Source organism: Vipera berus, assembly GCF_964194415.1.
Source record: "Vipera berus genome assembly, chromosome: 5".
Lineage (NCBI taxonomy): Eukaryota > Metazoa > Chordata > Lepidosauria > Squamata > Viperidae > Vipera > Vipera berus.
In genome coordinates this window covers 72,649,312-72,666,671 of record NC_138207.1, presented here as the reverse complement: position 1 = coordinate 72,666,671, position 17,360 = coordinate 72,649,312, and the positions used below count along the sequence as shown (strand labels likewise).

General features: G+C 39.3%; 1 protein-coding gene across 7 annotated transcripts in view; it reads left to right on the top strand.

Moving 5' to 3' along the window:
* CPEB3 (cytoplasmic polyadenylation element binding protein 3) overlaps nucleotides 1-11,726 on the top strand; it is a 97,837-nt gene extending 86,111 nt beyond the window's left edge. For all 7 annotated transcript variants that reach the window (XM_081328889.1, XM_081328887.1, XM_081328888.1 and 4 more), the window contains 2 exons: nucleotides 4,352-4,533; nucleotides 5,678-11,726. In XM_081328889.1, the coding sequence (XP_081185015.1) occupies nucleotides 4,352-4,533; nucleotides 5,678-5,905 (410 nt within the window). In that variant the 3' untranslated portion in view covers nucleotides 5,906-11,726. The remainder of the gene's footprint in view (nucleotides 1-4,351; nucleotides 4,534-5,677) is intronic.
* Nucleotides 11,727-17,360: the final 5,634 nt, after the last annotated feature.

Here is a 17,360-nt window from a genome sequence, read left to right as displayed (position 1 = left end):
ACACACACACAAACACACAGGTTGGAGACCCTCCAACGTGGCTTGGGCACCCAGAGGCTCCCGCTGCCCCCTTTTCTCCACCGGGCGAGAGAGGCAAAACGTGCACCAGCCCTGCCCCCATCCACCTCCAGTATGGATGGCTCTGCCAAAAGAAAATCAGCCGAAGCAAGCCTCCCATTGAGAGAATGGGGCAGCGGAGGCTTGCAGAACGGCGGATCGAGCCTCTGCCGGCGGCGGAGGCTTGCAGAACGGCGGATCCCAGCCTCGGCTTATACTCGAGTCAATAACTTTTTCCAGTTTTTTGGGGTAAAATTGGGGGTCTCGGCTTATACTCGAGTCGGCTTATACTCAAGTATATACGGTATTTACTTACCTAAAATTTGATGGTGTAGGTACATATACTTACCTAAAATTGGACTGCCAAAATTGTTGGACATTGGAGCAATCCTATAACGCCATTCTAGTACATTCTAATGTTGCCACATACCTCCCAATACTCTTTAAAAATAGTACTTGAACTATTTGCCTGAAGAATTATACTATGATACTATTGCATTTATTTCAATACATTTTCTCTAATTGATTTGAGAGACCTCTATTAACGGTTTCTGTATCTACAATATGTCTATTTTTATCCCCAGTTTCTAATCCTCTAAATATTTTAAACAGCATTCAAGAACCTTTCATAATGTGGCATATTTTTTTGACATTGCCCTTTAATATTTTTCTCTACTTCAAGAATAGTTATTTTGAAATCTGTAAGTGTAAAGTGACTTCTTCATCTTTAAGGACTGATAGAACTTATACATATTTTTTTCTAGTTAAGGAAATATGTAGTATTTAGAAATGATTTAAATAACTTAAGAAGTAGAGTTATTTTTAAGAAGACCAGGGCTTTTTTCCTCATAGAACGCTCAGAACGGAGCGTTGTAGGGTAGGCAAGGCAGGTTGTATGACGGTGTGTGAGTTCCAGCACCTTTTTCTTTTACAAAAAAAGCACTGAAGAAGACACAGTTTTTTGATGAGGGTTATAATTAAGTTGATCTTCAGTTTTATGCATTAGCAAATTTAAATTAATGATTTTAACATGAAACTGGAGGAGAAATTAAAATTGTAATGAGAGCCTATTTCGTGTAGTGGTCAGGCTAGAAACTGGGAGACTGATTTCTAGTCCTGCCTTGGACACAAAGCCAGAGGGGTGGTGACCTTGAACCAGCCATTTTCTCTCAACCATAGGAAGGAGGCAATGGCAAACCACTTCTGAAAAGTCTTGCCAAGAAAACTGCAGGGACTTGTTCAGGTCTCGTAAGAAACTGGCACAATTGAATGGAAGACAAAAAATCTGATATTGTTTATGGCAACTTTATCCCTTACCCCAGGGGTCTTCAAACTTGGCCCTTTTATGACTTGTGGACTTCAACTCCCAGAATTCCTCAGCCAGCGTGCCTGGCTGAGGATTTCTGGGAATTGAAGTCCACAAGTCATAAAAGGGCCAAGTTTGAAGACCCCTGCCTTACATGGTGCTTTAATTTGGAATCATGTTGGTAAACAATGCCTCAGCATTTTTAAAATTTATTTTTAGCCATGCTATTGCATGATTATTTTAATTTTTCTTCTTTGACCAAAGGGAATTTCTGATTTGACTTAGGCAACATTACAATGGTATCATCAGAGCATGTATAAATTGCTTCCTCATGAGGGTTTACTGTTATTTATTTATTTATTTATTTATTTTATTTTATTATATTTATATACCGCCCTTCTCCCGAAGGACTCAGGGCGGTGAACAGGGCACATATAAATAGAGAATACAAAAATTAAAAAGGATTAAATAATAGCCCAGATAAAGACAATAACAATATAAAAAACCCCATTAAAAACCTAACATCCCCCATCAGGCCAGGCCAGCTTGTTCAAATAAATGGGTCTTCAGACCGCGTCGGAAGGAGCGAAGGTCCGGTGCCATCCGGAGCTCGACTGGCAGCTGGTTCCATAAAGCCGGAGCGCCCACAGAGAAGGCCCTCCCCCTGGGGGCCACCAGCCGACATTCTCTGACTGGAGGCACCCTGAGGAGGCCCTCTCTGTGGGAACGCACAGGGCGGAGGGAAGTTGACGCCGGCAGCAGGTGGTCCCTGAGGTACTCCGGACCCATGCCATGTAGGGACTTAAAAACCATTACCAGAACCTTGAATCTCACTCGGAAGACAACTGGCAATCAATGCAGCTCGCGGCGCAAAGGTGTAACATGGGAGTACCGGGAAACTCCCAAGACAACTCTCGCGGCTGCATTCTGTACTAGTTGGAGCCTCCGAGTGGTCTTCAAGGGAAGCCTTGTTATCAATAACTGTTGTTACCAATGTTATTGTTTAAATTGTATAAAAGGGCTTTCAGTGACATAGATTGGAGCAGAGAATGGGTAAACTGATTTTGTTCCTCTCTGTATAATTATATGTTGTGAATCTATAGCGTTACGCCTTACAATCACATTTAATTTAAAATATAATTTCTGTACTACATTTATAAATTTAACTCCAAATATGTATTTTTCTCTTTTCTTGAGCAAAAATGACTGTGCCAACATACTGAAGACTTTGTAAGCATCTAGAATAAAAAGGCCAATTTTTTAAATCCAATATAGAATGTTAAGAATATACCTAATTGGATTTCCAATCTGTTTGCTCTTAATAAATCCAATTTAATCCAGATTAACATAGTTACCAATCATTGAGTGTAATATATTGACCAATATTGACATGCATATTTTAGCATATTGGTTCACTAATGGGATAGGTGTATCAGGAAATGCTTTGAGAATAACTACAGATCATTCCCTTATCCACCACTCATTCAGTGACCATGAAAAGTTTACAAGCACACTGAACAAAAAGATTATCTGTCCTTGTAGCCATTGCAAAACTCTGTGGTCATGTGATTGCAATTTGGGTGCTAGACAACTGGCGTGCATTTACAATGAAGGTGCATTTGTAAACCTTCATTAGGAAAGCTAACAAGAAGTCAAAAGTCACTGTCCAGTAATGTGGGCCTGTGGTGATTCTCTTAACAACCGCAGCTGGAACTTATGAACTGACATTGTAAGTCTGCATGATCACATGACTTTTACTTATGATCACATCACTTAGCAATGGAATTGCCAGTCACAACTGTAGTCAGTAATTGAGAATCATCTCTGCTATTAATCTAAAAATGTTGAGCTGAGACTTCTTTCAAATAATTAGCTACATTTATTTCTTTAGACCAGGGCTTTTTTTCTCATAGAACGCTCAGAACGGAGTTCCAGCACCTTTTTTGGATGGAACCTTTTAGGGTAGGCAAGGCAGGTTGTATGACATGTGTGAGTTCTGGCACATTTTTCTTTTACAAAAAAAGCACTGCTTTAGACTATGTGCTGTATACAACCATCTATTATATCAACTATTGACAGAATCACTGAAATGTGATTTCTTTTATCCAGTTATAAAAACAACTTGTTTCAAAAGAGAAACTTTTCCTTGTGCATTGGCTAATACTTTAGCTTTTGTCTCAATGTTTGTAACATCTTTAATTAGTGGCCTTGTTTACTATTTTATTTGTATCTGTTTCTTTTAAGTTTTGTCCATTGTCTAAATAATTTTAATAATGTTTAGATTTAGTCCTTTTATATTGCTTTCTCAAATTTTATTGTTTGCTACTTTAAATTGGACTTTTTAACCATAGCTGATACCTAGATTGCTTTACTCTTCCATTTGATTGTTTAAAATCAACTCAAGGTTTTTTTCAAATGCAGGATACTGATTTTGATGTATCGATTCTATTTTTATTAATATAGCATGTATATCATAAGTTTCAGTTTTTGGTTCGAGCCATTTAGGAAGAGGATTTGGAAGTGGTGGTAATAATCTCTTCCTTTGGATATTTGGCATCCAAAGTAAATTTGATATTTAGATTAATTATCTCAAACATACACTCCTGGAAAAAACGTATTGAAATACTACCTATTCCTTCTAATGGTTGAAATTGCAGTTTAACTTATTTTTTAGTTATAATAATATGCTGATGATGGTATTCTTTTCTTATGGCTAATGAAATTTTGCTTTATAAGTTTGTCTCTTGTGTGATAGGTCAGAGGTGTTCTATATCAGATTTCTTGGGTGTTTACTGCATGTTCAATCTGAGGAAGGTCTTTCTAACTCTTTTTGCCCCTCCCCATTGCTCTCAACATTTTGTAGTTAATGGAAGACAATTAAGGGATCAGCTTCCTAAGAAATAAGTAAAAACATTAACAGTATAGAAGTGCCAGAAATTCTAAAGATTAAATTATGGCCATTTTACCATTATTCATGTTCTCTTATAGTTGAACTAGCTATGATTATGGATCGTTTGTATGGAGGAGTCTGCTATGCTGGCATTGATACAGACCCAGAGTTAAAGTACCCCAAAGGTGCTGGTAGAGTGGCTTTCTCCAATCAGCAGAGCTATATTGCTGCTATTAGTGCACGCTTTGTCCAGCTCCAACACAATGACATCGATAAACGGGTAAGTAAAGCATCTTTGGTTGGCTTAACTCTGCAGGCAAATTGCATGGATGCCTGGTGAAGTTGGACCATTCATTGAACTATAATCCAGGATTATCCAATGTGGCTAAAAATTGCTTTACAGAAGCTAAGACTATAATATAAATTAGTACATTTTTCAAAAATGCTTTTGAACAGGTAGGATTACATGTTTTGATCATAGTGTTTAATATGTTTACAGGAAAAATAAGGCAGTATGTGAAAAGTAGAACTTCTAATAGAATATTTAGGCAATTATATTTTAACATGGAATATACTCAGATATACCTGATGGTTTCACAAAGAGTGCTGACTTTCTGACTTTGTTCTATTTGCATCTCTTTGAACTTACGACGGCAGTAAAAAAATAGGCTTACAACTGGTCCATAAATTAGTGGCCATCATAGCACTTGGCAACTGGCATGCATTTATAACGGTCACAGTGTTCCACAGTCATGTGATTGCCATTTGTAACCCTCACAACCAACAAAGTCAATGGAGAAGCCGGAGGATGTCACAAGTTATGGTCATATGACATTGCGCTTAGTGATCCGTGGTGATTCAATTACTGACCACAGCTGGAATTGATATCATAAGTCAGCACGGTCCATGACATCACACAGCAACTGCACCGCTTACAAAAGAGTTGCCAATCCCAATTGTGGTCAGTAAGTGAGGAATATCTGTATGGGCCTTTCAGTTCAAATCTGTTGCAACGTTAAACTTGAGAAAAAAGAGATGCTAAACATTCCTTGTAATAGAGAAAGAAATGACAGCAATATTTTAACAACGATTAAATTAAAGGCAGAATTCCTTTGGTAATTTGCATAACAAAAACCAAGCTTTTCTACAAATACTGTGAAACATGGAAATGTATTTTTTCTGATACAACTTTTTAAATTTGCAACAGCATGATATGACAGGATATACCAATTAAAATTACCCCTTCTATTCAATATGTGTGATGTCTTAAAGCCAGAAAACTGTTTCTCTTCCTTTTAAAGCTGGGGAGTTGTGGCTCTTGTCTACTTTGTGAGAGGTTGCACTAGAGTCCATTCTGACGTGCAAGGGTCATTCACAAATGCTCTGTATTTACTGATTGACTCTGTACCTGTCTCCTTTTATAGGTGGAAGTAAAGCCATATGTGCTTGATGATCAGATGTGTGATGAATGCCAGGGTACTCGCTGTGGTGGAAAATTTGCTCCATTCTTTTGTGCCAATGTTACCTGCTTGCAGTATTACTGTGAATACTGTTGGGCGAGCATTCATTCTCGGGCTGGACGAGAGTTCCACAAGCCGCTCGTGAAGGAAGGAGGCGACCGGCCCCGCCACGTGCCCTTCCGTTGGAGCTGAGGCCCAGGCCGAAGGCCAGCAGTACTGGAGCTGACTGGATTGAAGGGGAAAGGAGTGCTGCCTCAGGGCTTTTGTGTTCTGGAAATCTGTGCATTCATCCTTGACTTTAATGAAGAGATGGGTCTTTTTATTATGATGATGGTTATGATTATAATGATGATGATGATTATGATTATTTACAGTCACATTACTGAACACTATGTCCAGTATAATACAAGCCTAGCAGAGTGTAACTGTACTGATTTTGCACTTTGATTCACACAAACATCTGCTTGGTACCTTAATTTCTTACCTGAGACTTGTCACAGCTAACAATAAGTAGACTGCTATGGTCATCAGCCTCCACTAGGTTGGTGTATATGTGATTAAGATTTTTTTTAAAATTATGTACTTTTATTTTAAAACTGGAGCATGCACTTATTTTCAGAAACTTTGATTTGCCCCTAGCACATGATTTACCAAAGGTAACACTCACAAGTAGGTGGCAGATGTAGCAAAAATTTACAGTGGATATTCAGCAATCATTCAGAGTAGGAAAAACCCTAAACAATCTTTAGTTGCTCTCTATTTTTACTGATAAGGATGATACCTCATAAGCTGGATCACATTTTCTCCACTCCCATCTCCCCATCCCTTTCCTATTTTGCTGAGGGTTTCCTATTTGTTTAGGCCTTTTAGTGTTATGTAAATGTATGCTGCAATAGCTTTTGCTGCTATTAAGATGGTATTACTAATACCACATTATTCAAGCTAGGGTATCATTTAAAAAGATAATTATGTGATTTAAAACAGTAATGGCTGCTGAAAGATCAGTATAGCATTCAGAAAGCTTCCAAGGAAGGTCAATAGTTTTGACTGCATGTTTAATCAGGTTGACGCATGCAATAAATTTTTTATAGATATCTAATACAAAAATCTACCCACCGTGCACCAATTAAGATTCTATGTAGGCTACAAAGTACTCAATCAAATAATTTAAAACACACACACACACACACACACACATATGCACACAGGTTCCTGACTGGAGGAAGGCATGTCTAAGTCTGTGTAGATGCTTCTGAAATTAAAATCAGCCCATAGCCGTATCGCCTATATTACAACAGATATTTTTTAAAAAGAATAGATGTAGAAATATCCTTAAACAGATTTGTGAATGATAGACGAAGTACTTTGCGGTGCTCTGTTCTATATTGTGCAATTTATTTTATATAGTAAAGTGATTATGTCTAGTACTGTGATCAAACTAACTGTTTAAGCCTCTATGTCTACCATTCACACTCTTGAAAGTTCAACCATAGAAGCAAATACATATGCTCACTCACAAAATAAATTTTGAGCTCTTAGTTCCTATCTCATAAACGCTTGCACCTATTTATGTAGTTGCAGCCCATGTCCAGAAAACCAAAGAGCTCACAATAGCATATGTACACTACCAGCTTAAATAGTGGCTGATAAATGGGGCACATTTGGATTGGGAAAAGTGGTGCTAAAGAAATGTCTGCATACAAAAAATTATCTTGGGTATGATATTTAATTTCTTAAATCCTGGATGTATCCTGTGAAGCTTGAATATATTTGAGATCTAATCTGAACAGTGGACATTTTTTTAGCATATAATATGGGGCTACAAGGCAAACACATAAACATATGTTAGTGTGCTATTTATGAAAATGTGAGAATGTGTACATTATTTTTCTGGGTTTTCTGTGGGTTTGTTCTTCCCCCACCCCCCACCCCCATCCCTAGTTTTGGAGGTCTGGGGACAGTCTGAGTGGATATGGCGCTGCATAGTAGATGTTGAAACGTCCCCATTTTGAGTGTTGTGATGGCCTTGTTAATGTTGTAACTTTCTACATGTTCTTTTAGTATTCAGTTGGAATTATTGGCTTGGGGGGAGGGGGAGAAAATCTTTCTCTGTTGAAAAAAATAGTTTTTTACTGGTTTAAAAATATTCATTCTTCTTGGTATCCCTTTTGCAATTTCTCCTGGGCATTTTTCTGATATTGCTTTATCTAGCCCAGCAATCTATTTTATTTTCTTTGGGGTTTTCTTTTTTTTCTTTTCCCTTCTTTTTTTCATCTATACAAGATTTGTTATGCACTACTTTTTGTAACTAGACAGTTTTCAATAGTTGGCAGATTATTCTTTTTTAAAGAAAAAAGGCATGCTTTCTGACTGACATGATCTTTTGCAATACCTCAATTTTGAAATATAGGAAAGAAAATATTTTCTAAGTAAGTTTATTCAGAAAAAATATATATTAATTTAATTCTGTGAGGAAATGATTTAACAGATGGGTAACTTTATTTTTTTCATGCTTATTTGCTTTTTTGAAAATGAAGTTAGAGCTTTATAACTGTATTGAAGATCATAGCTATCCTACCGAAGTCTACCTAATTATGTGAAACAATAAACATTTATGAAGAAATGTCCCTTTCCCACATACAAACATAGCTGGAAAGAAAGGAGAAAGCCGGGGGAGAGATGCTGGAAGTTATGTAAATGATGAGATTAAAATGAATAAGAGCAAGGAAATTTAAAAACAAATTGGTTTGGTGCTGGAAGTTGTGAACAGAAGGTGAAAAACCTGTTTTGCCCTTAATTTGTATATTTATAATCAAGCGATTATGCACGACTGACCAGAATTGTGAGAGTTCTTCTGTTTGTATTTTTTAAAGATAATTTTTAGTTTATTAAATTATAACAAGTTCCCCTTTTGTTTTGTAAATGAATGTCCCCCCCTCCCCCAGTTGTTAATATCTTACCCCATTATTCTGAGAGGGTCCTTCCAGAAAAGAAGTTATTTTTTGAAACAAATTGTTCTGAACTGCAACTGGATGAAGGAGCCCCTGGGTACCACAGGCCCACTTGTGGCCTTCCCTCAATGCGAGACTTGAACTAGTCGGTTTTCTTTTTGAAAGCAACTTAACCTCGACTATTTGTTGTTATGTGCAATACTGTTTGTACTGTTTGTATAAAAAAGAAAAAAGAAAAGAAAAAAGGCATAAATCTTTATTGCAAATTTATTTTCATTGCAAACTTTAGACATTGTGATTCACTAAGATCATTTTTCTACTGTCAAATATGTACCTTTTCTTCATGCTGGTATTTTTTCAATAGTAATGTAGCCTTTGTACTGAGACAGATTTTCATTGTTATTTTTAGAAAGATTTTTTGCTAAGAGAAATTTAAACATTGACATATTTTTCATTTTTATTTCAGATTTTCTTTAAGGAATGCTTTCTCAACCATTAATATAGTTGTTTCTGGGAGAGACTTTCATATCTGGTCAATGTCATTAATATTATTTTGTATTTTTACTTGGAATAAATTAATTTTATGATGCTAATTCTTTAAAAGTTTATTTTTTTCATTTTCAGTTATTTTTGAAGCTAAAAAAAACCTTTGTAATATTGTTACTAAAGTGTCTAGTTTTTTGAAATGCAAAGCTTTATGTATTAACTTGCTGATGTGGTTTACAATGGTGTGAAAATGGTTGGATATGTGAAATGATTGAAAAACTGTAATGAATAATTGGGCAATAAAATTACAGAATGAAGCAGGAAAATGATGTGATATTTTTTAGAAGCTTTTTCCTTTATCAGAATGTTTTAGGAAGATAATAGGGATGTCACAGTACCAGTTCGCTGTCTAGATTTGTACAACACCAATGTTAACAAACACTGTTGCTGTTGTAATTCACTCCAGTCTGTAGAAATAACAGGTCTACAATCTTGGCTGTTTAGCATCCTACCAATTTGCTTCCTTACCATTACCATGGGCACATCCAGTACTGTTGCATAGTGGGTGCACGGGTGAAAAATAAATGGAACTGCGCAGCATTAAGGCTTGGCTAAGTCACTTCCTCTGTACTCAACCATCCATCCTCTTTATGGACATTTTTGTTTTTTGAACTATTCCCTTAAATCTCTCCTAAATGGCTTCTGGGTGATCTGCCATGCTTTATTTATTAAACCTGTCCTTCATGCTGCATTTCCCTGCGCCTCTTTACATGGTAACTCAGAACAAATGGAGGAAATTTGTATAGTATCTACATAATGTTACAGTGTACCATACAGTGTAAGTTTCTCATAGTTAGTGCTATCTAATGCATGTATAGGAACCCTTATTACGTGATCTGAGCACTTTTTTCAAGCTGCTTGTATATTTCTCCCTTTCTTGTGTTAGGCCTCTTATAGCATAAGAACAGCATCTGTTGCTGCTACAAAAATAACATTGCATCATTTTTTTGTAGTTCATCTCCACCTTTGCCTGTCCTACCCATTTACTGCAATACTAGCAAAACCTCTGTGTGGAAGCTGGATACTGTTATCCCTTCCTTTAGATCAGTGATTCTCAGACTTGGCAATTTGAAGATATGTCGACTTCAACTCCCAAACTTTTGCAGCTAGCATGGCTGGGGAATTCTGGAAGTTGAAGTACCCACATCTTCAAGACACCAAGTTTGAAAAACCTTGCTTTTGATCCTGCAACTCAAACTGGTGTTACATAAACAGAAGATACAGTGGCCTTCTCCAGATATGTCAGTGGTCAGATTTTATCTGTTTTTATGAGGACTTCAGCTGAAGGGAAGCTGTCACTTGATGTCTTGTGTAAATATCTGGAGTTGGCCTTTGTGAGTTCTTTGTAAGTAATGTACAGGCAATTTCGAATAGTAAAATTTAGACTCTAACTAGGTTCTGTGGTTGGAACAAAATTGTAAAAGCATAATACAGTAGAAGTAAAGGAGGAATTTATCAAACTCCTGCAAGAATGGAATGAAGTGAGTGTGTGCTTACACTCCTGCCTACACACTTGCCTTGTAGGAAAGCAGGATTTAAAAAAAATGTATTACAAATATGCAGTTATTACAAATTCCATTATATTTGTTAGAGTAGTACAAAAATACAGTGCTTTACTGGGAGAAAATCTCCTATGTTAATATTTCAGTATTGTGACATCTCTACTTGCAAGATACGAGTGAAAGATTAGTCACAGATTGATTTTTTAAACTATTTTTGTTAAACCTGCCTTTTATGTAGATGCTTTTTACACCAGTTTGTATAATGTCAGCATTCCTTTTTTCCACTTAAAAAGTTTTCTTAATTTCTACTGTTGTAGTGTTTCTGTCTTAGCCATGCAGTCTGTTCTAATATTCATGCTATGATTTACTCCTGCATAGGAGAAGAGCAAGACCTGTTATGTTATTCTGCACATTTTAAATTTATTTAACATTGTTTAGCAACAAGTAGATATTCAGGGTGCTAATACAGGAAAAACATTTCTGCTTTTTTGCTGGTTTGTTTCTGGATGTTGTTCTGTTGGGGTATAAAGTATTAGGTATTTGTAATTTGCTGTCTAAAATAATGGAGATGAGTGTTCACAGCTAAGATCTCTGTAGTTGTTTTTTTTTAACTGACTAATTTTCAGTGTACCATATCTTTTATTACATGTTCTCTTTAGACTGGTTTTGCTAGTAACCCTAAAGCTTTTTACCTTTAATTTTTTATTTTTTGGCTTGGACTAATGCTTTGTATGGAACTGCAGTACTGTGACTAAACATGAAGCTCCACGCTGCTATTGCTTACAACTGCTTCAACTTTGTAGTTTGGAATTATTTTTTTTTCTGTAATAACTTATTAAATCTAGTTGTATGAAGTACAGAAACTTGTCATCATTTGAATATTTAAAAAAGCAACGGGGAAGATGCAATCAAATTAGAAATTGGAAATTTAAAGAACATACACACCTTCCGTTACATGTTACAATTTAACAAAGTACACATTTAAATAGTGTTTTCATTATTGTTTTACTTCGCCAGAATTCATCCAGAGCATTTGACACCAAAGAACAGTTGCACAAGTGCAAGTGGCATAGTATCTACTTACTAGGATCCTAAGAGATTGTCACTCTATCTGGTGCAAGATTTTAATCATTTTGTTCTCATTTCTTGGATCAAATTTCTGTACACCGAGACAAAAATCAAGAGCACTTGTTTGAAGAAGAGGAAGATGGTATAATACAATTTTGCTATTGCTGGGAAACATCGTTCTGTTCTTCCTGAGCAGAATTTCTCAATGCTATTTTATTTCTCCACCCTGACATTTGTTTAATCGGTCCTTGTGTTATATTTTGATTACTGAGACCTATTTGAGCCAGTAATGGGGCTTCAGTAGCAAATTGCCACTGCTCTGTCTAATAGCTAAAGAGTTATAAAGAAAATAAATTGAACCATTGACTTTATAACAGTGAGAAAAGGCCACAAGTCTTTGTCTATCAATTCCTATAGTTGGAAAACAATATCTAAACTCTTTTAAACTATTCTGAACTTAACATGTGACTCCTACCCCATTCTATTAACTCTATGCAAGTTCTAATTATAATTGTGTAGGTCAAATTCTAATGATTATATTTTAAAATGGGAGAAACACATGAAGGAAGATACTGACCTTTTCTAGTTTTTTTAATTGATTAAAGTAAAGGTAAAGGTTCCCTCACACATACGTGCTAGTCGTTTCCAACTCTAGGGGCCGGTGCTCATCTCCGTTTAAAAGCCAAAGAGCCAGCGCTTGTCCGAGGACATCTCCGTGGTCATGTGGCTGGCATGACTAGACGCCAAAGGTGCACGGAATGCTGTTACCTTCCCACCGTAGTGGTCCCTATTTTTCTACTTGCATTTTTATGTGCTTTAAAACTGCTAGGTTGGCAGAAGCTGAGACGAGTAACAGGCACTCACTCTGTTACGCGGCACTTGGGATTCGACCCACTAAACTGCTGACCATCTGATCGACAAGCTCAGCGTCCTAACCCACTGAGCCACCGCGTCCCTTAATTGATTACAATCTAGCTAATACCTAGATCAGGGGTTTCCAAACAGGGGTGCTTGCACCCCCTGGGGATGCGAGTCGATATTCAAAAACTTGGGTTTAGAAGTTTCAAATATTAGTGTATATGCATAATTTGTTACCTATATTTCAAACTTGTAAGGGGTGCGAGAATATATCAGAATCGTTCTAGGGGTGCGGGGTATAGAAAAGGTTGGGAGCTGCTGACCTAGGTGAACTGAAAAAATATAGGTAGTGAACATTTCATTTAATGCAGAAAGCTTTCTCAAAACTATTACTCTTAATATGGAAACCTGATTAAAGAGGCAAGCAGCAAGGGTGGTTGATGTTTTATATATTGAGAAGATTCAATAAAAGGGCATATATATAGTATATTTGGATGTATAGGAAGCAAAATTTGGCTTTAATTTCAGCTGCTATGTATTTTTTTTAATTCAAAAAGTTACACAAACTCTTCCCTCCCCAAAAAAGAAAAAATAGTTAACAGGTTAAACCAACAGCGAAGTTAAACTTCAAAGCCCTATGTTAACAATCTATTATTGTAACTGACTCGTAGGAAGTCTACAACAGCTTCTTATTATCTACTACAAGTCACTGCAATCATTTTTCATGCATCCAGGATCAAATATTCTTGTTTGGTTCTTAATAAAACTTTTCTTTAAGATTTTAATTGGGAACTTTCCCAACATCTCATTTTCCAGAGTCATAAATCTTTGTTGTAAATATCTCTGCAGCAACCATTGTTCAGGTATAGTCTCCCTGTAAGCATCATTTCTTCTCAATTGTTGTCTGGTTAAGTATAGTAAATCCATTCTCCAAAGTCCATTCATTTTACCAAGAAAGTCCAGTTCATCCCGCATCAAATTTATTATCTCTGAATTTCTTGTATTTGTGGCCTTTCAGCCTTTTTGACACAGCATGCAGTTCTCGGATGACGCACTGTGACCTTCGGGTTTGGAAGCTCCAATCCAGTTTCTAATCTAACAGACTCCAGATCAGGTCCAGCTGTTATTCTCTACCTTTGAGTAGTATCCTGAAATTGATTCAAAAGCATTGCTGAGCCATCAAATTTTTTATTTAAATTTTCAAATATAGTTTGTGAGGTAGCATTTTTTTCAAAGACTTCCCAGAGAGCTTTATCTCTTTTTGTACATGTTGTAAAGAAAAACAGCTCTTTATTTTAAGGACACACACACACACACAAAAAAAAAGATACCATAACAAAATATCCACAGAGAAAACTTGATGTAAAATTTCCGATAATATAAAGTAATGAAAAGGAATTTTCTCCAACAAAACTTTAAAAAAATAGGACCAGAGCTTTAAAAAATGGGAAAATCCTATTCAGGGAAATGCCACTTAGGGCTAGGGTTAGGTCAGTACCAACTCAGAAAGCAAAATGGACATTGCCAACAAATTCAGGGTGATTGGGAATGGTTAGGAGGGTATTGACTTTTCTATGCTGTCCTATTTTTCCTGGTAAAATACATGGGAAAATCCTATTCGGGGAAATTCCACTTAGTGTTAGGGTTAGATCAGCATGAACTCGGAGGGCAAAATGGACATCGCCAACAAACTTGGACTGCTTGGGAATGGTTAGGAAGGCACTGACTTTTCTAGCCTCTACTATGATTACTGGTAAAATACATAGGAAAAATCCTACTTTGGAAAATTCCACTTAGGGTTAGGGTTAGGTCAACATGAACTCAGAGAGCAAAGTGAACATTGCCAAAAATCTCCGGATGCTTAGGAAGGGTTAGGAGGGCACTGACTTTTCTAGGCTGTCCTGTCTATGTTTCCTGGTAAAATACAGGGGAAAATCCTATTCAGAGAAATTCCACTTAGGGTTAGGTCAACATCAACTCGGAGATCAAAGTGAACATTGCCAAAAAACTCAGGATGCTTGGGAATGGTTAGGAGAGCAATGACTTTTCTAGGCTGTCCTGTCTATGTTTCCTGGTAAAATACAGGGGAAACTCCTATTCGGAAAAGTTCCATTTAGGTTAGGGTTAAGTCAGCATGAACTCTGAGGGCAAAATAGACATTGCCAACAAACTTGGAATGCTTCGGAATGGTTAGGAGGGCACTGAGTTTTCTAGGCTGTCCTATCTATGTTTCCTGGTAAAATAAATGGGAAAATCCTATTTGGGGAAATTCCACTTAGGGATCAGTTTAGGTCAACATGAACTTGGAGAGCAAAATGAACATCACCAACAAACTCGGAGTGCTTGGGAATGGTTAGGAGCAACTGACATTTCTAGGCTGCCCTGTATATGTTTCTTAGTAAAAAAGTTTTTTTGACCCTAATGTAAAAACGGATGCCAGAATGAGATTCAGTGTTAAATTTCATGGTTAAAAATTGTGCTTTTTCTAGTTTTTAAAGATCAAGCTTTTTTGGGTGTCTGGGGAGGGAAAGTCCTTATGTCAGGGATTTTTGTGCCCAGGAGGCAATTTTTTTTTTTACCCAAATGTAGAAACGAACACCAGAACCATTTGTTTAGTGATCAAAGTTACAGTGGTACTGAAAGCCAAATTTGCTTAAGAATCACATGATTCATTTAACATCTGTAGTAATTTTCTTAACCATAGCCAACTAGCTTGCAACTAGCTTGCTTAGGAAGGGAAATTCTAGTCCCAATTGTGGTAATAAGTTGAGGGTTGCCTGTTCTGTTTCACATAATATATTTAAAGAGGCACAGCTGTTATTCACTCAATTAAGTAGTTGAATACAGATTTTAAATTTCTACAGCATTCTTAACCAATAAATCTTTTAAAAATTGTCAGAAGGCTGTTCTGCTATAATGGAAGCCATCCCCTATGATGCTTTAAAGTAGATGACTTTAATGGGGAACAATCTGGTAGGCAAACTAAAGGGATGATGGAACTTGCATTTAATATTCATTTTTATTTATATTTATATACACACAATGTCAGTTGCAGTTAAGAGAATATACCAGTGGTGGCGAACCTTTTAGAGACTGAGTGCCCAAACTGCAACCCAAAACCCACTTATGCATCGCCGGGTGCCAGGTGGGCGTGGCCCACTGAGTGGGAGTGGCTATGGTAGTCATGGCAGCATGGGTGGGCGTGGCCACCTTGATATTGCTCCTGAGGAGGGATGCCTGTGGGGGCCGGGCAGGGTTGGGGGAGATCCAGGGGGTCTGCGAGGTGTGCGAGGATGGCAGGGAGCCACCCCTGCCATCCTCGCACACCACTAGCGCAGGCCCACCTCATCTTGGGGGCCTGCCCTCCGCACGCCGGCTGCATCCTCCGATCGACCGACGCCGCCAGGGAGACTGCCCGGTGTCAGGCTCGACACGCCCGACACCCGGTGAGGCCGCAGAGGGACTCACCGGGCCCCGTGACCAGCTGCCGGCGTCTGTATGCAGCCCCCATGTTACTGCGACCTTCCAGCGAGCCGGGGAAGAGCGCGGCCGCCAGGACGACCCAGCAGCCACCGGCACCTCTCTCGATGCCCCAGCAGCCACCGGGGCCTTCCGGCAGGCCGGGGAGCAGCCGTGGAAACGCGCAGCTGGCTGACATGACCCAGCGCCGACGCAGTGGGCCGAGGAAGAGCGCAGGGGTGGGGCAGGAGCGAGCGTGCCTGTCCTGCTCCTTTTCTCTTCCAAGCGGCGCTGCTCAGCGGAGACGGCAACGACGACCTCGGAGTCACAGCCTAGGAATGCTAAGAATGCGGGGCGGCCACTGGCAGTGGAAGGCAGGAAACATCAGGGCTTGAGACCTCGCTTTCCCCCCCCTCTTCCTCCCTCTCTCGTGCTTTACATACACACACACACACACACACGCACACACACGCACACACAAAAGCACAGAGTTCCCCTTCCCCCTTGTACAGGAATGAAAGGCCCCCCGAAGGAAGCCCGGCCTCTTCACCGCACCGATCCGCTGAGGAGGTTCTTTCAAGCGGGAGACGGGCAGAGCAAGATAGCCAAAAAAGAGACTCCTCAGACGGCGCCGTCTTTTTCTTCTCCTCCAGCTGCTGGTTCTGAGCCCCAGCTCGCGGGTCTGCCTGGCGGCTTTGCGCGAAGCTTGCCGGGGTCGTTTTGAGGTTTACACGTGTCATTCTCGAGGGGGGGAAAGGGGTACCCGACCTAATCCCCCCCCGTTGAACGAGCCAGGGGAGGGCAAGAGCCTCTGTGGGCAGGGAGGGAGGAGCAGCGAGAAAGGGACGTTTGGGGTCTCTCGCCAATGGGTGTAAGCCGAGCAACCCCGAAAATCGGTTTGAGTAGAAAAGGAGGAGCTTTGGCAGGGAGGGAAGTGAGGTTGGAAAAGCAGGCCGGGCGAAGGAAGGGAGCGGAGGAGGCAGCTTTGCAGACGGGCCGCGGCAGCTTTCTCAAAGAGCGGCGCCGCTGCCTGTTCGCGCGGAGGTACGCGTGCACCTCTCCAAAGGTTTGGGGAGGTGCGCGCGCACCTCTCGGAACGGGCAGCGGCCCCGCTTGTTGCGAAAGCTGCCGCGGCCCGTCTGCAAAGCTGCCGCTTTCGGCAGCTTTGCAGACGGGCCGCGGCAGCTTTCGCAACAAGCGGGGCCGCTGCCCGTTCGCGCAGAGGTACGGAGACCTGCTGATGTTTGGGGAGGTTTGGGGAGG